We start from the raw sequence: 25,639 nt of genomic DNA, 5'->3' as shown, positions 1-25,639 counted from the left end.
TTTTAGGAACTGTCCAGAGTAGGAGAAAATCCCCATAGGAAACCTCTCTTGCTCTCGACAGTTCCTGACATGGACAGAGGTGTCAGCAGAGAGCACTTGTGGTCAGATAGAAAGGAAATTCAAAAAGAAATGAACTTCACAACAGCTGATAAATACTGGAAGGATTAAGATTAAATAGTAGTAATTTACAAATCTGATTACCTTAACTTTCTGGCACCAGTTGATTTAAAAAAAACATTTTTTTTCCATTCCAAAACTTGTGGAATCACCCTAATGGGGTGTATTGAGTCCGGGGGCCTAAGTGGGGCAGCACAAGCCGTAAATACGGCCCTGATTTATGTCCTTTCCTCAGGATATGCCATCAATATTTGATCCAAGGGGGTCCGACTCTCATCACCCTAAGCTGTTGGAGGGGTCCACGGTGCTCATGCGAGCGCTGCAGTCTTTTCAATGTTTACAGCTGCTCATCTTTGTATTCAAAATCAGAGCAAAAATAATAAAACACAAGTCAGCTCACCAACAATGTAAATAAGACCCCAGGCTAATGGTCCAGAAGCAGGGATGACGATGAGCAGTGTCCCATGTTGTAATCCAAAAAGTAAAATAATGTGATATCCAGCTTCCAGTAGAAAAAAATAATTAAAACGTATCCCTTAGTTAGTCCATGCTAAAATTTTAACACAAAAAATGACACTATAAACTAGAACTATAAAAAATTAGTGAACCTCCGACATGTTTCGAGCTAACAGCTAGCTCTTCATCATATACTCCTCCAAACAATTCCTCCAAAGCACGATGGGAGTACAATGGCGCCGGACAACCAACAAACAGGAGAAGGTAAGTTTCACAGATCAGGCATGTCCAGGTGAATTCAAGCATACATATATAAAGGCTAACATTAACCCTTTAGTATTTCTTAAAAGGAACATGCTCACACAAATTATAAAATGCATCAAAAGGTTAAAAGTTACTAATATAATTATGCACAATATCTATATGTACCACAATAAAATAGAAAAATGCATACAAGAATAAATGTGAAAATAATAAGCAATAACAAATAGAAAAATGAAAATGAAAAACAAAAAAATAAAATAAAAATGAAATAAATAAAAATTAAAAATGTGAAATAAATGTAAATGTATTTATTTTAATTTTCATTTTTTTTTTTTTTTTCATTTTCATTTTTCTATTTGTGTTATTATTATTTACACATTTATTGTTGTATGCATTTTTGTATTTTATTGTGGTACATATAGATATTATGCATGATATTAGTAACTTTTAACCTTCTGATGCATTTTATAATTTGTGTGAGCATGTTCCTTTAAGAAATACTAAAGGGTTAATGTTAGCCTTTATATATGTATGCTTGAATTCACCTGGACAAGGGTTAAAGAGTACCTGTCATTAAAAAAGTTTTTATATATTGCTAAGCAAGCTATTACTAATAAGTTTCTAAATATCTAAATTTATGTTATGAAATAAAATGTTAATTTCCATGTTTATCTTAACATGCTGGCCTGGCATGAGTCCGAATTCTAAGACTGCAGCCAGGACACGTGAGGAGCACAGTGCTGATCCCTGCCTGTCAATCAGACAGGCGGGAGCGAGAGCTGTGCCCGCAGCAGCTGCGGACATGGCCGGCTGGAGACAGGTGACAAAGCTGTGGAAGAAGTTCTCACCTTCTCCCAGCCAGCCTGCAGCTTCTCCGCTGCTCATCCTCGGTCCAGACTCCCTCGGGCCAGTGTGAAGTGAGGGCGGAAGCGGTCCCCCTAGCAGGCTTCAGTGACGTAGCGCTTGCTTGGGCACGCCCACATCCTCCTGCTGGCGGCTCACTCTATGTGAGCAAGAAGAAAAATAATTAAATAGAGCTTTTTAAAGCTCTTATTCACCTGGACATGCCTAATGAAGCAGTCTATCTGTGAAACCCGTTGCATCATGGGTGAATAAAATTACCTGCTCCCGTTTGTTGGTTGTCAGGTGCCATTTTACTCCTGTCGTGCTTTGGAGGAATGGTTGCTATAGGAGGGTGTGTCTTTTGGATCTGACGTGGTGCGGCTGCAGGCACCTTTATGTTTATGTTATTCCTATTGTTACACTTGGCGTAGTGTAACCATCCTTGGTAAGTGCTAGTTTTACTAGTGTGTACAGATCCTGATGATATTACACCACGGAGCGCTGTCTCTCCTTTTTATTGCAGCTTTTAATCATGGCCTTGTGATCCTGCAAGGTACCGCAGCATTGTCCAATTCAAGAGAAAGGGGCAGCTCTGCAGTACCTATTTGGGCCCTCACTGATCTAACTGATAACCTGTCCTGAGTATAGGCCAAAATAAGGCTGTACCCACTGTAAGTACATTCGGTTACATTTAACTGTCCGCATGGTGCAACAACCACCGCATTTTATCTGCTGAAAGCGGGTATTCTAGTAGGAGTTCTCCTTACCGTCTTGCAGCGTCTGTCGCAGGTATACATATGGAGGGATTCTCTGACATATATGTACAATGCTAACTCCGGCAGACGCCACAAACATATGTTGTTACTAGAATACCTTTTCCTTGTCAAACCTGACCAAATAGCTTTTTTATTTATTTTTTGCTTTTTTTTTATATCGAATCCAGATGCAATTTATAGGATATCGTGTGCCCAGTTTATTTGCATTGACTGTAGAAATACCAGCTATGTACCATCTGGCCAACTACAGGTGTGAAGTCGTAAATGTGGTAATTTGATAAGCGAATTGTGTGAAAAGTTGTGCGCGGTCACTTTAAGAGGAATTTTTATAGTGCAAGTTAGGGGGAGTTTCCCCCTCTGTAGCTGTGCGACCCTCCCTATTCACAGGAGGTTTTTTTAAATTGATAGTGGATCCTGCATGTCACCCAGCAGAGTGGAATGAGCGTGTTAGGGTCCCATCCGAAGGGAGACCACCTCCGTCTGGTGGCTGGGGGACACATTTTGATCATAAAGTGCGCTAAGAGCCTCCATTTTTTGACCATGAGCGCTGCTGCAACCTTCTCTTTTGTATACATTGTATGGTTGTAATCACATGATGCAGTTTTTTTACTGGCGTTGGGCTAGTATGGCAGTAATCTTGAAAAATTGGTGTTAAGCCTTTTTAACTATGTCCTAGTCCATTTATACTATAGGCCATTTCCTACCTGTGCATAACTTTGGTTTGGTGCCCCCTCTTTTTGGCTCTTTAACTCAGATATCATGTCAGAGATCAATGTAAGAGGAAAGATAAATGGTTAAAAATTAATAAATACTGCATTATCACTGTCCAAACCATATTGGAATACCCGGCCCAAATGAGATCACCATGCACAATCCAAATGAAAACGCAATATAGTCCCCAATGGTACAAACAAAACCTTGAATGCCCCAAAATACAGTGGGACAAAAAAGGATTTAGTCAGCCACTTAAAAAGATGAGAGGCCTGTAATATACCTCAACTACGAGAGACATAATGAGAAAAAAAAATCCATAAAATCATTTGTCAGATTTTTTAAAGAATTTATTTGCAAATGATGGTGGAAAATAAGTATTTGGTCAATTACAAAAGTTCATCTCAATACTTTGTTACATACCCTTTGTTGGCAATGACAGAGGTCAAGCGTTTTCTGTAAGTCTTCACAAGGTTTTTACACACTGTTGCTGGTATTTTGGCCCATTCCTCCATGCAGATCTCCTCTAGAGCAGTAAATTTTTGGGACTGTCGCTGGGCAACACGGACTTTCAACTCTCTCCAAAGGTTTTCTATGTGGTTGAGATCAGGAGACTGGCTAGGCCACGCCAGGACCTTGAAATGCTTCTTACGAAGCCACTACTTCATTGCCCGGGCGGTGTGTTTAGGATCATTGTCGTGCTGAAAGACCCAGTCATGTTTCATCTTCAATGCCCTTGCTGATGGAAGGAGGTTTTCACTCAAAAACTCCTGATACATGGCCCCATTCATTCTTTCCTTTACACGGATCAGTCATCCTGATCCTTTAGCAGAAAGACAGCCCCAAAGCATGATGTTTCACCCCATGCTTCACAGTAAGTATTGTGTTCTCTGGATGCAACACAACATTCTTTCTCCTACAAACACGACGAGTTGAGACCAAAAAGTTCTACTTTGGTTTCATCTGACCATTTGACATTTTCCCAATCCTTTTATGGATCATTCAAATGCTCTCTAGAAAACTTCATGGACATGTCTGGCACTGCATGATTTGAGTCCCTGGCAGAGTAGTGTGTTACTAATGTAGCCTTTGTTACTTTGGTCCCAGCTCTCTGCAGGTCATTCACTAGGTCCCCCCCGTGTGGTTCTGGGATTTTTGCTCACCGTTCTTGTGATAATTATGACACCACAGGGTGAGATCTTGCGTGGAGCCCCAGATCGAGGGAGATTATCAGTGGTTTTTTATGTCTTCCATTTTCTAGTAATTGCTGCCACAGTTGATTTCTTCACACCAAACTGCTTGCGTATTGCAGATTCAGTCTTCCCAGCTTGGTGTAGGTCTACAGTTTTGTTTCTGGTGTCCTTTTTTATTTTTAAATGGGAGAACTTGCACAATTGGTGGCTGACTAAATACTTTTTTGTCTCACTGTATAGTATACTACACCCAAATAAACCTGCTATAGAAAGCTAACATAACAGTGTCAAATAGCAACAATAGTATACCAATATACAAGGTCCATCTAACAGTGCCCACATTTTGCACCTTAAAGAGACACTATCATGATCTTGATACATTTTATAATCCTTCCAGTCCACTTCCCCATCATGATAAACCACCCCCTGCCTTTATTTTCATTATTTTTTAGTTTTCTATCTTGATATTGCTCTGTATTTTCTGCTCAGTCTCAGTCAGCTTCACAGACGTTCCCTGACAGGCGGGACATTATTTGAAGCCCTGCTGAGAACTTCCTCCCTCACTCTGCTACACACAGCCAAGAGCAGTTCAGTGTGAGATGGGCTGTGATTGGCTGAGACTGCCCCCCCCCCCCCCCCTCAGCTCTCTGAACTCTACAGTACACTGAATACAATGTGCTGAGCTTAAAGGGGTACTCCGGTGAAAACCTTTTTTCTTTTAAATCAACTGGTGGCAGAAAGTTAAATATATTTGTAAATTACTTCTATTAAAAAAATCTTAATCCTTCCAGTACTTATTAGCTGCTGAATGCTACAGAGGAAATTCCTTTCTTTTTGGAACACTGATGACATCACGAGCACAGTGCTCTCTGCTGATGTCTCTGTCCATTTTAGCAACCATGCATAGCAGATGCATTCTAAGGGCAGCATGGTGGCTCAGTGGTTAGCACTGCTGCCTTGCAGTGCTGGGGACACTGGTTCAAATCCCACTAAGGACAACAATAAATAAAGCGTTATTGTTATTATTATTATAATAACGTCAGCAGAGAGAACTGTGCTCGTGATGTCATCAGAGAGCATTCCAAAAAGAAAAGAATTTCCTCTGTAGTATTCAGCAGCTAATAAGTACAGGAAGGATTAAGATTTTTTTAAAGAAGTAAATTACAAATATGTTTAACTTTCTGCCACCAGTTGATTTAAAAGAAAAAAGGTTTTCACTGGAGTACCCCTTTAAGTCACACCTCCATTTCCTGACTTTTGTCTCTGCTTTTCTATTGTTCCTGCAACAGCCTGACAATTGACAAGAAGTTAGGAAACAGGAGTTGATCGTGCCGCCACAAAGGACCAGTCACAATATATTCTCTAAGGTAAGTTTTATTGAACAAAAAATGAATGAACATGCAACACGTTTGAATGAATGAATGAACATGCAACAAAAATTACACCGACTTTTGCTTCAGGCGTGACGAAAGGCCCCTGATGAAAAGCCTGTACGGCTTTGAAAAGCATTGTGTGTTCATTCATTTTTTGTTCAATAAAACTTATAAGAGGTGTAGGGATTTCACTCTGGGGTTAGCTCTGGGATCATCCTTGACACAGCCACGGGACACATTTCTACTTCATTCAGCAGGCAAATAACAGTTCTTTATGGAAGTCTGGCTCCTTGCCAGCTTTATTAGGCAAGGCAGGTTGCAGGATAAACAAAAATATAAATACAGGAACAAACAAAATCCTAGGCCGTCTAGCCACTGACTACACAACACAGCATGCCCTGGAGGGCTGTTCCATGCCAGATAAAACATGCATCCTGCAACCTTTTACTCACTGTTCACACACAGCATTTGCGGCCTCTTGCCTTTTATTCTCAGACCCTTGTCTGTCTCATACAGGAGAACGAACACTTCACCTGTGTTACTACAAGTTGCCACAGTCCATTTCACTGGTGGGGGTCACTCACAGCGCCTGGCTGTGTGCTCCTCGCAAGGACCCTGCCTCTCCCATACAGCCACCTTGCTGTCTTCTGGGGAGTCCAGACCATTCTGTTTCCTTTTCTTAAATACAGACTTCACACTTCTGCTGGCCTCATTCATTAGGCACCTGATGAGTCTCTGCTAGCTCACCTAGGATAAATGACTGGGAAAAACACCCTTTCATTGCCCTCAAACCTTCCTCAATGCCACAGAGGATATACTGTGACTGGTTCTCGGTGGCAGCGTGATCAACTCCCATTTCCTGACTTCTTGTGATGTCATGGCCACGCCCCTCAATGCAAGTCTATGAGAGGGGGCGTAACGGCCATCACGCCTCCTCCCATAGACTTGCATTGAGGGGGCGTAGCAGTGACATCACGAGCGGGGCGTGGATGTGATGTCACGAGCATCCGGCACGGAACCCTACGCTCTAAACCTTTGGATAGGGGATAAGAAGTTGAGGGGAGGAGTACCCCTTTAAGTCATGTCAATAAGGTAAGTCATAATACAGGTATAGTAGGCGTCCGACCTTTACCCATTGTTCCAGAAGAATTTCCAGCGTTCTTTGGTCCTTCCCTATGGCCTTCAGTTAATCCAGTTGGCTTTGGTCAAGTGATTTATAATGCTCTGCTTCCTTTCTTTGGTGATCCGATGTTTCCAGGCACTGACAAGGGTAAACTGTTTAAACAATATAAACCTGTCGGATTTCTGGCGCACACATGGTTCACGTTAATGATGTCTTAGATTAAATACACAAAAAACAAGAGCGAAGCGAGCCGGCTCTGCAGCCATAACAGAATGTAATGATATCAAGATCCCGGCTTCCTGCAGTCCTAGCACGTTCTCAGAACCATCACGAGTTAACCTGTTTGCTGCCAACTCGGGCTTTACAAGGCTTAGGCTGTTTATAAGAGATCAAGGCAGTAATTTGATGTGCTTTTTTTTTCTTTATCTAGTCCCTCGGGATGGTTGCCCTTGCACATAAAAACTTGCCGCAGCTATAATCTTTTCTCCATTGCCAAGTGTTGGGGTCTCAAAATGGCAACTCTTTAAAGTACAGGCCTTGTTTAGATATATTCCCAGAAGTATGGAACCGTGGAGCCTATTAGTAGGTCTAAATATGGGTTGCTATGGTGCAGCTCATGCTGTATCCGCATGTATCCTCATGTCTTGTTTATTAGATACAGTACTTTGTTGATATAATTTTGCTTTAGGGCTCGTTCATATTAACATCTGCCCCCGTTAATAAATGCCTGTTATCAATCCGTGTGAAAATTTTTCAAACAGGTTGCAAACAGCTGTAAAATAGTCCCATTGATGTCAACGGGATTTTTTTTACAATCTTTTTTTTACGGGGAAAAGACGTTGCACGCAGTATTTTTTCTTCCGTCAAAAATAACTAAATAGAAAAGAATATTATAAATGTAACATTGAAGTATTGAAGTCTATGTGTAACGTATTGAAAACTGATGTGCCTTTAGTGTCTCCATTTGCATCCTTTTTTCCAATCTGTTTATGATCAGTTATTACTTCTGAGCATGCTCAGAAGAGGTGTGAGGAACCAGGAAATAGTCCGACCATAATAAAAACTGAAAATATACAGATTAAAAACTGATGCAACAGGATGCCACTTAATGGCATCCTTTTGCATCAGTTTGCATCCGTTTTTTAGTATGGTTAGTTGGGGATAAGTCTTTATATCCCGGAGTGCTCCTTTAATGTGCCTATATGAACATTAGTGCGTGTTCATACAGCACGAATTTTAACTAATAATCCTGGGATTTGTGTGAAAACCTTGCACATTATACAGTGGGCCAAAAAAGTATTTAGTCAGCCACCGATTGTGCAAGTTCTCCCACTTAAAAAGATGAGAGAGTCCTGCAATTTTCATCATAGGTATACCTCACCTATGAGAGACAGAATGAGAAAAAAAATCATTAGAATCACATTGTCTGATTTTTAAAGAATTTACTTGCAAATTATGGTGGAAAATAAGTATTTGGTCACCTACAAATAAGAAAGATTTATGGCTCTCACAGACCTGTAACTTCTTCTTTAAGAGTCTCCTCTGTCCTCCACTCATTACCTGTATTAATGGCACCTGTTTGAACTTGTTATCAGCATAAAAGACACCGGTCCACAACCTCAAACAGTCACGCTCCAAACTCCACTATGGCCAAGACCAAAGAGCTGTCGAAGGACACCAGAAACAAATCTGTAGACCTGCACCAGGCTGGGAAGACTGAATCTGCAATAGGCAAGCAGCTTGGTGAAGAAGTCAACTGTGGGAGCAATTATTAGAAAATGGAAGACCTACAAGACCACTTATAATCTCCCTCGATCTGGGGCACCATGCAAGATCTTACCCTGTGGTGTCAAAATGATCACAAGAACAGTGAGCAAAAATCCCAGAACCACATGAGGGGACCTAGTGAATGACCTGCAGAGAGCTGGGACCAAAGTAACAAAGGCTACCATCAGAAATACACTACGCCACCAGGGACTCAAATCATGCAGTGCCAGACTTGTCCCCCTGCTTAAGCCAGTACATGTCCAGGCTGTCTGAAATTTGCTAGAGAGCATTTGGATGAGCCAGAAGAGTATTGGGAGAATGTCATATGGTCAGATGAAACCAAAGTAGAACTTTTTGGTAAAAACTCAACTCATCGTGTTTGGAGGAGAAAGAATGCTGAGTTGCATCCAAAGAACACCATACCTACTGTCAAGCATGGGGGTGGAAACATCATGCTTTTGGGCTGTTTTTCTACTAAGGGATCAGGACGACTGATCCGTGTAAAGGAAAGAATAAATGGGGCCATGTATCGTGAGATTTTGAGTGAAAACCTCCTTCCATCAGCAAGGGCATTGAAGATGAAACGTGGCTGGGTCTTTCAGCATGACAATGATCCCAAACACACCGCCCGGGCAATGAAGGGGCTTCGTAAGAGGCATTTCAAGGTCCTGGCATCGCCTAGCCAGTCCCCAGATCTCAATCCCATAGAAAACCTTTGGAGAGAGTTGAAAGTCTGTGTTGCCCAGCGACAGCCCCAGAACATCACTGCTCTAGAGGAGATCTTCATGGAGGAATGGGCCAAAATACCAGCAACACTGTGTGAAAACCCTGTGAACCTAACACATTGCCCGCCCGCCCGACGTTTCGCCACAGGCTGTGGCTTTATCAAGGGCTAAGAGGCAAATGGCGTGCAAACAAGCCTTGCAGGGGTTTAAATAACCTCCTGTCTCTAACGTCATTAGAACATGTCACTTCCTGTATTAACATGACATCTCATTGGTTACAATCACATGCAGACTAATGATTGACCGCTTCCTGGCCAATGAAATTTAGACCAGGATGCATCTTGCTATATTCGTTTGATTGACAGCATCCTTGACCAACCAGCTGAGACCAATCAAGCTTCTGAACTCCTCATTGGTGCCGGAAGCTGTACACGTATGTGCGCCATCGGTCCTGCGCTAACTGATAGCTTCCCGAACCTCCGATATGGACGCATGCGCAGTACGGATGCGCAGAAGAACGTGCGCGAATACTTAGTCATATACAGGCACTGCTGGAAGCTGCGCGACAGACATATGCGCCGGCACTTAGCCGATTTTTTTGCATATGATTCACACATGGATGTTGTGATAGAGCTGTAATACACAATATAACCACTCATGTGAACAACGACTGCGTAGCAAGTACTAAGCTAATTCGAGAACACTAATAAGTTACTATCTGGCAATATAGGGCGACCAACCTAGCAACGTAGGTATAAGATCAAGACAAGGAAGTATTATTCATAATACCGCTGAAATAGTGTAATCGATAGTAGTAGAGGGGGGAGCCAATACTCATCTGTTCTGCATAGATATAGTCATAATTAATTCATATCATCAACGGAAGTTAATCATAAATATGATTAATAAAGGCTTATAACGGCTCTTCTATATAGTAACAATTGTAATAAGTGATTCCTGTCCTACAAGAAGGCTGCATAGGTGAAGCCTTCATTCAATCCATTTGGGCTTTGGGATTTTAATCTCCAAATCCATCGGGCTTCTTCTTGAAGCAGTCTGGTGTTAAGATTGCCACGTCTCGGACCCAGTTTACACTGGGTAATGCCACAGAAACGTAATTCAAAAGGAGCATCATTGTGTACAGTCCTCATATGCCTAGCAATTGGCGTATCTTGATAGGTGTTAATAGTACTCATATGTTTTGAAATACGCCTACGCAATTGTTGGACTGTCTTTCCTACATAGATTTTAGGACAATTGCATGTAGCTAGGTACACTACCCCCGTCGTTTGACAGGTGATGAAGTCCCTAATTTGATATTTCCGATTATCAATCGGATTAGAGAATTCTTTTGTACGTGGCATAAATTTGCAAAAATTGCACCGTCCACATGGATGTGATCCTTGAATTGATGATTTCAACCAACTGGATGCAGACTCCTCTGCATAAAAACTCCTAACTATTTGATTTTGAATATTGGGTCCTCTACGATAGGTTATAGAGGGGTGAGTAGAGATCACCTCCCTAAGGTCATTGTCCACCTGTAATATAGACCAATATTTCTTAGTGACCGCTCAGCGGTCAAATGTTAATAATATTGGATTTACCCTCCACTCATAGGTCCCTCTTGTTGCATTAATTAATTGGAGTTAATCACTCCTTTTTGTGGACCGTCAAGCTTATTATGCACTGATGGCTGGATTCCTGTCCAACAAACCTAATTTAGCGCACTCTAAAGCTGATGCTGCTAAATTCATGTCATAAATTTATTTGGCAGGAAGCTTGCCCTACACAAATTTCACAAAAACCTTGCTACCAATCCTGCTGTGAATAGACAACAAGATCAGCAAGTTGTTACTATGCTAGAACAGCTAGAAGAAGAAAGTGAGACAGGAATTGTCTCAGTTGAAGCTCCCTTCTCTAATCTTAAACCTAAGTCAAGTTTCACACCATCCTTGTCACAATACTCTAATATTGATACTTTTGTTAAGATGGTTACACACGAGATCAGTTCCCTAAGGTCAAGGACTCCCCATATTCCATCTAACTTATCTACGGAAGAAATCCGAGCACTTGAAGAAATACAACAAAATAATGAGATTGTTTGCAAACCTTCTGATAAAGGAGGAAACATCGTCCTGATGGATAAAAGTTATTATAAGGCTATGGTGATGAGACTGTTGAATGATAGAGATACTTATCGTAAACTTGACCATAACCCACTTCAGGAGTTTAACCAGAATTTACGTACAATTTTACAAGAGGCAAGAATAGACCAATTGATAACAGAAGAAGAATTTAAATATCTCTTTAATCCATCGCCAACAATAGCCACTTTCTACGCCCTTCCCAAGGTGCACAAACGGAGTTCCCCTATCCCTGGCAGACCCATTGTTTCAGGGTGTGACAATATTACACAAAATATCAGTCACTATGTAGATCAGTTCTTGACCCCTTTTGTTTCCTCTCTTCCGTCCTTTATTAAGGATACCAAGGACACTGTGAAGAAATTACAGGAGATCACATTCCCTCCAGGTACTCTTATAGCTAGTTTGGATGTGGAATCTCTCTATACAAACATCCAACATGAACAGGGACTTCATGCTGTACAACATTTCCTAACTACTAAAGGTCTTCAGTACACAGCACACAACAAATTTGTTTTGACCTTATTACGTTTTCTACTTACTCACAATTTTTTCCTTTTTGATAGGCACTTTTATTTTCAGTTGAAGGGCACTGCTATGGGCACTCCTTGTGCACCGAATTATTCTAATTTATTCTTAGGGTGGTGGGAAGACACTCACGTTTTCTCTGACACTTTTCAAGAATTTAATTCTCACATTTTATTTTGGGGTCGTTATATAGATGATATATTGATTTTTTGGGACAGCACTACACAATTATTTCAATCCTTCGTTCAAGCACTTAACACTAATCATATTAATATGCACTTTACTTCTGAAATTCACGAAAAATTTCTTCATTTTCTTGACCTCACTATCACTATTGATTCACTTGGTCACATTCACACTTCTATATATCGTAAACCTACGTCAACCAATAGTTTTCTTAATTGGAAGAGTTATCATCCCGTACCATTGAAGAAAGGTATCCCTATCAGTCAATATCTACGAGCCAAAAGGAATTGCTCTGATCCTCTAAAATTTCAAGAAGAATGTGATCTCCTGTATAGACGCTTCACCAATAGAGGTTACCCTAAGAAAGTCCTTCACAAGGCCTTCGCCAGAGCCAGGGCTACCCCAAGATCTGAATTATTACGTGATCACAAATTGGCTAAAGACAATAATGGCCAAAAGATCATTAGGTGTATCGGAACTTTTGATCAACACAATCAAAAAATTATGAATATACTTAGGAAATATTGGTCTATATTACAGGTGGACAATGACCTTAGGGAGGTGATCTCTACTCACCCCTCTATAACCTATCGTAGAGGACCCAATATTCAAAATCAAATAGTTAGGAGTTTTTATGCAGAGGAGTCTGCATCCAGTTGGTTGAAATCATCAATTCAAGGATCACATCCATGTGGACGGTGCAATTTTTGCAAATTTATGCCACGTACAAAAGAATTCTCTAATCCGATTGATAATCGGAAATATCAAATTAGGGACTTCATCACCTGTCAAACGACGGGGGTAGTGTACCTAGCTACATGCAATTGTCCTAAAATCTATGTAGGAAAGACAGTCCAACAATTGCGTAGGCGTATTTCAAAACATATGAGTACTATTAACACCTATCAAGATACGCCAATTGCTAGGCATATGAGGACTGTACACAATGATGCTCCTTTTGAATTACGTTTCTGTGGCATTACCCAGTGTAAACTGGGTCCGAGACGTGGCAATCTTAACACCAGACTGCTTCAAGAAGAAGCCCGATGGATTTGGAGATAAAAATCCCAAAGCCCAAATGGATTGAATGAAGGCTTCACCTATGCAGCCTTCTTGTAGGACAGGAATCACTTATTACAATTGTTACTATATAGAAGAGCCGTTATAAGCCTTTATTAATCATATTTATGATTAACTTCCGTTGATGATATGAATTAATTATGACTATATCTATGCAGAACAGATGAGTATTGGCTCCCCCCTCTACTACTATCGATTACACTATTTCAGCGGTATTATGAATAATACTTCCTTGTCTTGATCTTATACCTACATTGCTAGGTTGGTCGCCCTATATTGCCAGATAGTAACTTATTAGTGTTCTCGAATTAGCTTAGTACTTGCTACGCAGTCGTTGTTCACATGAGTGGTTATATTGTGTATTACAGCTCTATCACAACATCCATGTGTGAATCATATGCAAAAAAATCGGCTAAGTGCCGGCGCATATGTCTGTCGCGCAGCTTCCAGCAGTGCCTGTATATGACTAAGTATTCGCGCACGTTCTTCTGCGCATCCGTACTGCGCATGCGTCCATATCGGAGGTTCGGGAAGCTATCAGTTAGCGCAGGACCGATGGCGCACATACGTGTACAGCTTCCGGCACCAATGAGGAGTTCAGAAGCTTGATTGGTCTCAGCTGGTTGGTCAAGTATGCTGTCAATCAAACGAATATAGCAAGATGCATCCTGGTCTAAATTTCATTGGCCAGGAAGCGGTCAATCATTAGTCTGCATGTGATTGTAACCAATGAGATGTCATGTTAATACAGGAAGTGACATGTTCTAATGACGTTAGAGACAGGAGGTTATTTAAACCCCTGCAAGGCTTGTTTGCACGCCATTTGCCTCTTAGCCCTTGATAAAGCCACAGCCTGTGGCGAAACGTCGGGCGGGCGGGCAATGTGTTAGATTTTTAATTGTCTCACACTATAGACTGTGGACTGCAGCCACAGTCTAATTTTTCAATTCACTTCTATAGCATGCAGTGTCATGCCAATCAATGCACTATGGATCAATATGTGTGAGGTTATTTTAATCTTGGCTCATTAAACGTTAAGTTTTATATTGGGTGGGAAATTTAGGGTCTTAGTGACCGCTCAGCGGTCAAATGTTAATAATATTGGATTTACCCTCCACTCATAGGTCCCTCTTGTTGCATTAAAACCCTGTGAAGACATACAGAAAATGTTTCACCTCTGTCATTGCCAACAAGGGTATATAACAAAGTATTGAGATGAACTTTTGCCATTGACCAAATACTTATTTTCCACCATAATTTGCAAATAAATTCTTTAAAAATCAGACAATGTGATTTTATGGATTATTTTTCTCATTCTGTCTCTCATAGTTGGGGTTATAACCTATGATGAAAATTACAGGCCTCTCATCTTTTTAAGTGGGAGAACTTGCACAATTGGTGGCTGACTAAATACTTTTTTGCCCCACTGTATATTTAATTTTATCAGTGGGAAACCCCATCAAGTAGCCAGTATACAGATCATTCCCATTGAATTTTGCCAATCCACATACAAAATTGCACATAAATATGCCGCAATACAGATTGAAATGTAAAGCAGAAATCTGAGGGCAAGTCTTGAATTTCTGCTGTGTATTTCTCATGATTTTTATCTGAGGGATAAATTCAGTGTGAACAAACACTGTGCAGATGATTATACAGGAAAGAGACTGAGGGTAACAGTTCCATGTCGCACCGTTCTCATACAGCCGAGAACCACGCACACACATGCAGTGACAAATGACCACAGGACTTTGCCCACAAAATCATGTGACCATTTTCCACTATTTTGGCCAGGATTTTGTGGCCGTCACTACATAGGAGCATTCCCTAATGGCATGGTCTGCATTGAAAGAGCATCTGGAACTCTGTGTTTATTCTAATAATTAAGGGACCCTGCTCCTTCAAACCTAAGTGAGTCTGAGAAGCCCCCATATGAGCTTCCTTAACCAGCAAGGGTCTATTCACACTGCAGAATTTCAACTTTTTATATATATATATATATATATATATATATATATATATATATATATATATATATATCTCAACTGGCTCTAGAAAGTTAAACAGATTTGTAAATTACTTCTATTAAAAAAAAAATCTTAATCCTTTCAGTACATATGAGCTTCTGAAGTTAAGGTTGTTCTTTTCTGTCTAAGTGCTCTCTGATGACACTTGTCTCGGGAACCGCCCAGTTTAGAAGCAAATCCCCATAGCAAACCTCTTCTAAACTGGGCGGTTCCCGAGACACGTGTCATCAGAGAGCACTTAGACAGAAAAGAACCACCTTAACTTCAGAAGCTCATAAGTACTGAAAGGATTAAGATTTTTTTATAGAAGTAATTTACAAATCTGTTTAACTATCTGGAGCCAGTTGATATATAAAAACACGTTTTTTCCTGGATAACCCCTTTAAAGCCCGTAGACTTCTATGGGATTCCACACGCCCATTCACACTTCCCAATTTCCGCTTGCGGAATTCCGCTAGCGGAATTCCGCAAGCGGAAATTCGGAAGTGTGAATGGGAGTGCGGAATCTCATAGAAGTCTATGGGCTTTAATTTGATACGGAAATTCTCCTGTGTGAATAGACCCTAAAAGGCTCCAAGAGGACTCGCTTGCTTGACCAACACCCCCCCCCCCCCCCACTCACCCCGCTAGGTGCACCCTCTATAAATGCCCTAAAATAGATTTCTGTCTAGTGATTGGTGCCCTTTGTTATTTTGGCATTTTGTTGTAAAAATTCTCCCATTGTATTAGGACAGTTTTTGAACATCACATCAATGCGTTTTTGCAGCAAAACATGGGCACCCGATATATCTACACAATAGAACGAGACAGGATCCAGCTTGCTGTAGGTTAAAATGTTAGGAGTAGGCGAATAGTTAACATTCACAAGAAGAGCCGTATGAATGACAGTGCCATCGTTAGACGGATTGAACTATGACGGGTACGACAGCTCACTTACACGAAGTTTACCATGCCAGTAAAAACAGCTGGAGGCCCGGCTACAAGAAGAAGCTGTCCCCAGGGGCAGAAACTCCATGTCAGCGCGCCAACAAGCCGGCAGCTGGGTGGCACGGTTCTTATCAGTTATATCAGCATTAGAATAGAGGCGGGCGGGTTCCGATCTGTTCTTCAGTCCCCATGTGAGGATTAACCTGAGCCTGGGGTGGAATTACAGAAGTCTATTTGATCTGTGCCGGAGGAGCGTGCTCAGGTTCTTGGCCAGGGACCAAGCTGGTGTGGATGAAAGCAACGTGATCTCTTCCGAGTCTGTGTCTATGTGCAAGTGTGTATCGGTTTCTTCATATCACAGGAGGGAAGATAATTTGAAACATACGAACTGTTTTCACCGAGACTCAAGAGATGTCCAGATCAAAAGCGCGTCTGAAACGTTCCTACATCTCCACACGCTTCTTTTTCATGTACTATAAATATTTCATTGGCTTTCTGCAAAGCTCCATGGATCGTGCTTCAGCAGGTAAATGTTATGCCTCTAGACAGGACCATGTAGTGTTCATGCCCTTTATTTAAAGGGGTACTCCAGTGGAAAACTTTTTTTTTTTTTTTTTTAAATCAACTGGTGCCAGAAAGTTAAACAGATTTGTAAATGACTTCTATTAAAAAAAATCTTAACCTTCCAGTACTTATTAGCTGCTGAATACTACAGAGGAAATGCTTTTCTTTTTGGAACACAGAACTCTCTGCTGACATCACGAGCACAGTGCTCTCTGCTGACATCTCTGTCCATTTTAGAAACTGTCCAGAGCAGCATAGGTTTTCTATGGGGATTTTCTCCTACTCTGGACAGTTCTTAAAATGGACAGAGATGTCAGCAGAGAGCACTGTGCTCGTGATGTCAGCAGACAGCTCTGTGTTCCAAAAAGAAAAGAATTTCCTCTGTAGTATTCAGCAGCTAATAAGTACTGGATGGATTAAGATTTTTTAATAGAAGTAATTTACAAATCTGTTTAACTTTCTGGCACCAGTTGATTTAAAAAAAAAAATATATATATATATATATATATATATATATATATATATGTTTTCCACCAGAGTACCCCTTTAAAGGACAAAATGCCAAGGGGAAGAAAAGCCACATGAATCAGGCACATAGAAACATAGATGATTTTTGTCAAAAAAAAGACCACCAGGTCTGCCCCTATATTATTTTCTCTTTATGTTTAGATAGATACGTGTATCACTTACTGTTGATGTACCAACGAAATATGCTGGAAGTCTGTTCCAAGCATCTACTCTTTTTTAGTAAATATAATAATATTTTTTCATATTGGTTCTGATCTTTTCCCCGCTTATCTCAGATTGTGCCCCCTCGGTTTTGTGTTTAACTACTTAATCCAGAGTGGTGTGTAAAAGCTGAAGACAACATTGCATTGGGTATAAATAAGATGACGTGTGGATCATGGCGGGTTGCGGTCATAGTTAATATGTTACATATCTGTCTTTGCAAGAAGCAAACCCGAAAATGACTAATATATTATCTTCAGCACATTTGTTGCTTTTCCTTCCATCATTTCCTATGACAGTAGATAATGATTTCTGAGAATTTTTTTGCAAGTTAATGTTAACATGAATAGTATTTTGTCATATGTGTTGTTTTTGTGTAGATTATTGTAATTATATTTCACATTCTTCTTAAATGTTAGATAGGAAAAGTATTGCGAGGCACATATATGAGCTACAGAAGGGCGGTCTTGCTGTGCAAAAGATGGGGGAGAATAGTCTCACGCAGAGGAGAAATGAATAAAAAGTAAGGCCGGCCAAACATGGCTGTCAGATAAATGCTTGCTTGGCCAACATCTTTCCTGAACAACAAAAACCTACCCCATACACATGCATTCTTAGGGTACGTTCAGACGTGCGGATTTTCACTGTGTAATTTCGCTGCGGATCCGCCGCTGAAGGACCTTCAATATGCTGCCTTTACAGGTGCCTGCTTGGAGCGGCAATGTGCCGATACGAGCAGACACACTGCGATGTGCGAGTCGCCGCGCTCATGTGCTGTACACTCGAACATCACGGCAGCTATCGGCCTAGCTCATTCAGCAGGGGGAGCAGGCGCTATGTGTGCAAGTACACCCCGCATGCACTGCGACTCGCACATCGCAGTGTGTCTGCTCGGATCGGCAATACGCCGATACGAGCAGACACACTGCGATGTGCGAGTCGCCGCACGCATGCGCAGTATACTAGCACATCGCAGCAGCTCTCAGCCTAGCTTATTGAGCAGAGGGAGCGGGCGCGATTTGTGCAAGTACACTGCGCATGCGCGGCGACTCGCACATCGCAGTGTGTCTGCTCGGAGCGGCAATACGCCACTCCGAGCAGACACACTGCGATGTGCGAGTCGCAAGCACATTTAAGGGCACCATACAGAGGTCCTTCAGCGGCGAATCTGCAGCGTAAAATACGCTGCAAATCCCCACGTGTGAACGTACCCTTAAAGTGATTATTCAAGAACAGAAAACGAGAGCAGGTTGTGTGTGGTATTACAACTTGGCTCCATTTACTTCAATGGAACTGAGCTGCAGTACCACCACATGTGCGGGCAGTGCCTGCGTGCTGCTGCTCCATTCAGGGCACAATTGACCTCCGTTCTTAGGATTATCTGGGTCCCAGCAGTCGGACCTCCATAGATCTGCTGTGGATAAGAAATAACTTTCGATCATAGGGCACCTTTTGCCCTATTTAGGCCATTAAAAAAAAAATAAAAAATCAGTAGAGCTTAGCAAGGGAGCATGGCAGGTGGATTTACAGAAATCTGCATTAGTTATACCAGAAATCAAGTCCAGGTCATGGCTGATGTAGTTTTCTGTCTTAGGGTGCGTTCCCACTGAGTAATTCAAGAGGAATTTACTTGAGTAATTCCTCTTGAATTCTCCGCTCCAAATAAATTCACATCCCCTCTGCCCATTGACTTTAATGTTATTTCTGTTGTCCTGTTGACACTGCGGAAATTCTGCTAGCATAATTCCGATGCTGAATTCCTTTCCGCTTGAAGAAAGAACATGTTCATTCTTCAAGCGGAATCCGCGAGCAGAATCCAATAGAAGTCAATGGTAAAAAAAAATTCTGCCCGACATCGTTTTCAAGCGGAATTCAGAAAAGTAGATTAAATAGCCTCCTCATTCATTCCTCTTCATTTCCGCATGGAAATTCTGCTCAAATTCTGCTTGATGGAGAAGGCAACAACTTCCTGACCAAAATTATTCCTCATGAATTCCTCTTGAATTACTCAATTGAACGCACCCTTAAGGTTCACTGACTGCCAAAGATCAATCGTAATAAGAGGTGCAGCTCACTCTGGCAGTGTCTGACATACAGTATGACCAGTATATGAGGCACCAGTCTTAGGGCCCTAGGGGCGATTATCGGCCAAACAGACTCACCTAATCGTGTGTAATAAGGCTTGTTTGTTGGCTCATTGAAAAGTTTAAAGGCCATTTCTTAAAGGGGTACTCCACCCCTAGACTTCTTATCCCCTATCCAAAGCATTGGGGATAAGAGGTCTGATCGCCGCTAGGGACCCCCCGTGCTTCACCCGGCAATCGTTTAGAGCGTCGGGTTCAGCGCCGGAGGCTCGTGATATCACGGCCGCGCCCCGCTCATGACGTCACGGCAACGCCCCCTCCCATAGACTTGAATTGAGGGGGCATGGCCGTGATATCACGAGCGAGGCATGACCGTCTGCCCGCATCGTCAGTCATCTGAAGTTCGCTCCGTGCACCGGATTTCTGGGGTGCCGCAGCAGAGATCGTGGGGGTCCTCAGCAGCGGGACCACCATGATCAGACATCTCATCCCCTAGGGGAAAAGATGTCTAGGGGCTTTCCTAAAAATCTTAATGGCAAATCTGCCTACTTATGAAGAAATATGGGGGGGAGGATGTATTACTTTATATAGGAGCATTGATGCTATAAGTGGAAGCTAAATATTACTATTACTACTTGGCTTATGTCCCTAAAGGGAGTTTTCAGAAATCCTCCCTTCCCACTCTGTAGCCTTTCTCCATCGCAGGATTAACCTGCTTACGAATATATACTATAGAGCTGCATAGCAGGTCAAGACCCAGCAATTCCAGTCAAGTATGGATTTGACTTAATTGATGTGTAAATTAACCAACTATGTCAAAAAGATGAAATGTGAGGAGCATTTCTCTCCCTTCTCTGAAGTTCAGCTCCTGTGAGCGTTGACAATGGAACTTGCTAAATGTCACCTTTCATATCCAAACTAGTAGAAAATTGTAACTATTAAAGTTTTAAAATTTACTGCTTCCGAGAAAATGTGGTTTTTACACAGGTGGACAAATGTGATGACAGGGAAAATTGTGGTGATGTGTCAGAAATTCTTATAATCTTCTGTTGCTACTTTTTCCTTTTTTTTTTTTTTTTTTTTTTTTTTTGGTGCATTTCAACAAATCATCTTTAAAGGGGTACTCCGGTGAAAAAAACATTTTTTAAATCAACAGGTGCGAGAAAGTTAAACAGATTTATAAATGACTTTTATTAAAAGAATCTTAATCCTTCCAGTACATATCAGTTGCTGTATGCTCCACAGGAAGTTCTTTTCTTTTTGAATTTCCTTTTTGTCTGACCACAGTGCTCTCTGCTGACACCTCTGTCCATTTTAGGAATTGTCTGGAGCAGGATAGGTTTGCTATGGGGATTTGTTACTACTCTGGACAGTTCCTAAAATGGACAGAGGTGTCAGCAGAGAGCACTGTGGTCAGACAAAAAAAAAATTCATAAAATATAAGAATTTCCTCTGGAGTATACAGCAGCTGATAAGTACTGGGAGGGTTCAGATTTTCAAATAGAAGTAATTTACAAATCTGGATAACTTTCTGGCACCATTTGATTAAAAAAAAAAATAATAATAATAATGTTTTCCAGTGGAGTACCCCTTTAAAGGACACTAAAGCTACACTCTGTTTTACCTGCATTTGCTGGGCAGTTTAACAAAATCTACCAATCCCTGTTATTTTAGGCTGGGATAGGTAGACTCTAATGTTATTCTACACAAGTATGACTGGTCCCATGATCTTCTTGACGTATTTTAAAAGTTGAGTAACTTTTTTAATACAATTCCTTACTGACCTTCACAAGAGCTGCATTCCCAAATCTGCCTGTGGTTATTGGAAACAGTCAACAGTCTAAGGCTGGGTTCACACTGTGGAATTTCTGGGCAGAATTTCTGCCTGAGATTGAGCCGGCGGCACTAGGACCGAGCAGACTGCATTGCTGCCCCCCATAGACTGCAATGCATTTCTGGGTGGATCTTTTGGGAGATCTGCTCAGAAATGCATTGGCATCTATGGGGACGGCAATGTAGTCCGTGCGGTTCTAGTGCTGCCAGCTCGTTCTGCGGCAGAAATTTTGCCCAGAAATTCCACAGTGTGAACCTAGCCTTAGGGTCTATTCACATAACAGAATTTCCGCTAGCGGAATTCTATCTCAAATTAAAGCCTATAGCAGTGTTTCCCAACCAGGGTGCCTCCAGGTGTTGCAAAACTAGAGGCTGTCCAGGCATGCTGGGAGTTGTAGTTTTGCAACATCTGGGCGCAACCTGGTTGGGAAACACTGGCTGGCTTATAGATTTCTATGGGATTCCGCACTCCCATTCACACTTCTGAATTTGCGCTTGCAGAATTCCGCAAGCAGAAATTCAGAAGTGTGAATGGAAGTGCGGAATCCCATACAAGTCTATGGGTTTTAATTTGAGGCAGAATTCCGCAAGCGGAAATTCTGCCGAGTGATTAGACCCTAAGGCTAGGTTAACACTGCAGAATCTTGAGACAGAAAATTTCTGTCTAGAGATTCCGAGTGCGGCCAGCGCTGACGGAATCAGTCGGCGCTAGGACCATGCAGACATTGCGGTCCCCAAAAGACAGTACATCCGCCTGAAGAATGAGCACCACAACTCTTAAGGCAGATATTTGCAAGCAAATTTTCCGTGTGAATTGGTGTACGGAGAACCCATTGACAGTACATTTTAGTAAGCAGAATTTCAAAACGGCATTGCGGGCTGAAATTCCGTAGTGTGAACCTAGCCTAACGGTCTAGTCACATGGCGAAATCCCCACTTGTGGAATTTCGCAAGCGGAATTACGCCTCAAATTAAAGCCAGTAGACTTTTATGGGATTTCACCACCAGTAACTAGTATTCCATAGAGTTGTGGTCTAAAGTTCAGATAGTTTCAACATAAAATGGTCGTCCCGGAACTAAATAATACTGTAACCTGAGGTTACACAGGAATTCACCTGTTCTCCATGGTCTCTATGTAGGGCCTAAAATACAATCTGCTGTTTAAAAACTGGTAACACAGAGCCAACAAAATTGGCAGGCCTAGGCCAATGCTGGGGCCCACTAGTCTTAGGTGGGCCTGTGCCAATCTCAATAAACATGAAGTCCAAAGGCCTGGATCCAAACTTGTAAATAGAACATTTTATCTAAACACATACTAGCAGGAATATGTAAAGGTTCAGGTCAATGACATAGACATAGGCTCTTCACCGTATAAAATTGATATGTGTTCTCAAAAATATGCCATCACTTCCTATGGTAGTATACCCCTTTAAGTAGCTTAGGTTGTCCAATCTCAGGGCTTAGCTGCCAATGAAAGAAGCTTCAAAATGGTTTTATTGCTGTTTAGGTTCTGCATAAAATATTTTCATTTTTTGTTATTCTTTTACTATTATCTTTGACTTAATAGAAAGTGTTTATGTTCTTGGGAAGTTGGACTTAAAGGGGTACTCCACTACTCAGAGTTCGGAACAAAATGTTCCGAACGCCAAGATCTAACGCCGGGGACTCGTGATGTCACAGCCCCACCCCCTCGTGATGTCACTCCCCGCCCCTTCAATGCAAGTCTATGGGAGGGGGCACGAGTCCCCCACGCCGGATCTAGGCGTTCGGAACACTGAGCAGAGGAGTACCCCTTTAAAGAAATTGTTAAAGATACATACCATACTGTTCACCTACACACAAGATAGGAGATTGTTATCTAATCACTGAGAGTCCCACCACTGGGACTCCTATTGATCCCTAAAACAGGGTTCCTGTGTCCCTTGTGTAAAAAAGCAGTGGACTAGCATATGGGCTGCCACTTCAGTAAGTCTCTACAGGACTGACAGAGATAGACTGTATTCTGTATTTATCTTGGTCCACCAACAGTCCAGGATTAGAACTTTTTCCTGTTCTATTCCAATGAAAAAAAATTGAATGTTGGTGGGCCTTGAGGACTAGGCTGGGAACCACTGCCATAAAGTATATGTGTGTATAAAGATCATGATGTAACTGTGTTCTCTCTTCTCTCTCTACAGTTGTTTGAGGTGGATTAAGTAATGCTCCTCCGCCTTTATGTCATGGTGATCTCATACCTTTGTGCCATCAAAGCTGCCCCCTTCCAAAACCAGACCACTGATCGGGATTATGGCCCTGAAAGTTCCTCCAATTCCACAGCCCAACCACAGAACTTCTTTAATTTTACTGAGGGACTGCACGATGGCTTCTTCCCGGACTTAGCAACCACGCATCCTGACATGGCTGGCAAAGAGTGGAACCTTTATTCCCCAAGAGTGGCCCTCACTAGTCAGGAGCCCTCAGGACCACCTTATTTGTTTTTGGCAGAAGAGCTGGTTTCACATTCAGAACCAGCTAACAGGACTTCTCGGGTGAAACGGGCACAGGGGTCAGATGCAATCAATCCTTCTCGAAGAGGAGAACTTTCTGTGTGTGATTCCAGGCATGTATGGGTGACTGATAAGAGGTCAGCAATCGATATACATGGTAAGACAGTCACCATCCTAGCTGAAATTCAGACACTCACAGGACCATTAAAGCAATACTTTTTTGAGACCAAGTGTAACCCTGAAGGAGGAACCACAAATGGTTGTCGTGGGGTAGATAAAAGACAGTGGATATCAGAATGCAAACAAAAGCAGTCATATGTCAGAGCGTTGACCATGGATGAAAAGCTAGTGGGTTGGCGCTGGATCCGGATTGATACAGCATGTGTTTGCACCCTGTTGAGCAGAAGAGGAAGGACGTAAAAGTAGAGATGACAGAGGGTTATCCTCTCCATGGTTTACTGTGGTTAGGGAAAGCGAATGGAGCTCCTGTTGTTTTCCTTAAGCTGTTTACAATATGGCATATTGGCCGACATCACACATTCCTGGAGTCATGCCACAAACACACTACGTTTGGGGGATGGAAGAGTCATGAACCAACAGCTGTCCTCAGAAGTGGTTTAACTTTACTAGGAGCACAAAACTGGATACAAAGAGACACCATACAGATCTCAGTCCACGTGGGACTAAAAATTGTCACCTCTCCGTGCTTTCTAAATATAGTGCCTTTTCGTCCTGAATTTGCACAACGTAGTGAACAAGTAAACTGAATTTTGTCACCGACTGTAGGAAGTGACCAGTGGACACCCTATGCGTTCCCTTTATGACTACACTATGGAGACATTACACAGATGATGCTAAACTGGTGGATATTTTAAATAAAAAATGTATTTGGATTTGATGAATAATTTTGTAGAAATGGAGAATGTGTGTTTATTTTTGTCCCGCTCACAGGTACCCAGTGGGTGACGTTGTAAGCTATTATAAAATGGTTATTCTATTTGTAAATTTTATATGTCTATAAATATATATATAATATCTGTGTATATATATTGAGAAATATAACTTATTGTCATTTCCTTTTTATGGATCGCATGTTACAGCAGCCTATTTTGGCTTCTTTCCCATCATGCTTTTTTTCTACTCAATATTTATTACCCTTTTCTCACTATCATATCATTCCCTCCATATTAAACTTCTGGTTTACCTCTTTCCTCATCATTAATTGTTTCCAGAAGCCGTAAGTCATGATCATGAAGATACATTTTAATATTTCCATTAAACAATTATGTACTTGAATGTACCCAAATGGAAGCGACAGTAAATATATATATTTTTTTTTAACAAAATGTTCTGTATTTTGCCCAATTTTGCTAAAAGCTCACATAAGATATATGCCGCCTCCAAAAGAGACACCTATGGGCCACAGAAGGTATTACACTATTGTTTGCCAATGAGCATAACTTCAGTATTTCATCCCAAAGAAATAAGAGATAAAGCCTAACAACACCCAATCATGAAAGTTCCTGTGTGGATGCTAATAACCCTAATATACTAGCTCCATATGGTAATAACACATATCACCCATACATATTTTACCCCTTGTTGCGCAAATGCTTTATGCCATGTAAACAATATGGACAAAAGGAAGTCCCATCTATGTAGTCACATGACATAAACATGTAATCTCATTATGCATTGGC

The 25,639-nt window shown here is 41.5% G+C and overlaps 1 protein-coding gene across 4 annotated transcripts in view; it reads left to right on the top strand.

Moving 5' to 3' along the window:
• Positions 1-24,842, top strand: part of LOC130293664 (neurotrophin-4-like) — a 94,855-nt gene extending 70,013 nt beyond the window's left edge. For all 4 annotated transcript variants that reach the window (XM_056542642.1, XM_056542641.1, XM_056542643.1 and 1 more), the window contains exon 2: positions 23,631-24,842. In XM_056542642.1, coding sequence (XP_056398617.1) covers positions 23,652-24,359 — 708 coding nt within the window. In that variant the 5' untranslated portion in view covers positions 23,631-23,651 and the 3' untranslated portion in view covers positions 24,360-24,842. The remainder of the gene's footprint in view (positions 1-23,630) is intronic.
• The last annotated feature ends 797 nt before the right edge of the window (positions 24,843-25,639 follow it).

The sequence above is a fragment of the Hyla sarda genome, chromosome 10 (assembly GCF_029499605.1).
Source record: "Hyla sarda isolate aHylSar1 chromosome 10, aHylSar1.hap1, whole genome shotgun sequence".
Lineage (NCBI taxonomy): Eukaryota > Metazoa > Chordata > Amphibia > Anura > Hylidae > Hyla > Hyla sarda.
The sequence above is the reverse complement of the archived record's forward strand: the minus strand, read 5'-3'. Positions and strand labels throughout refer to the sequence as shown.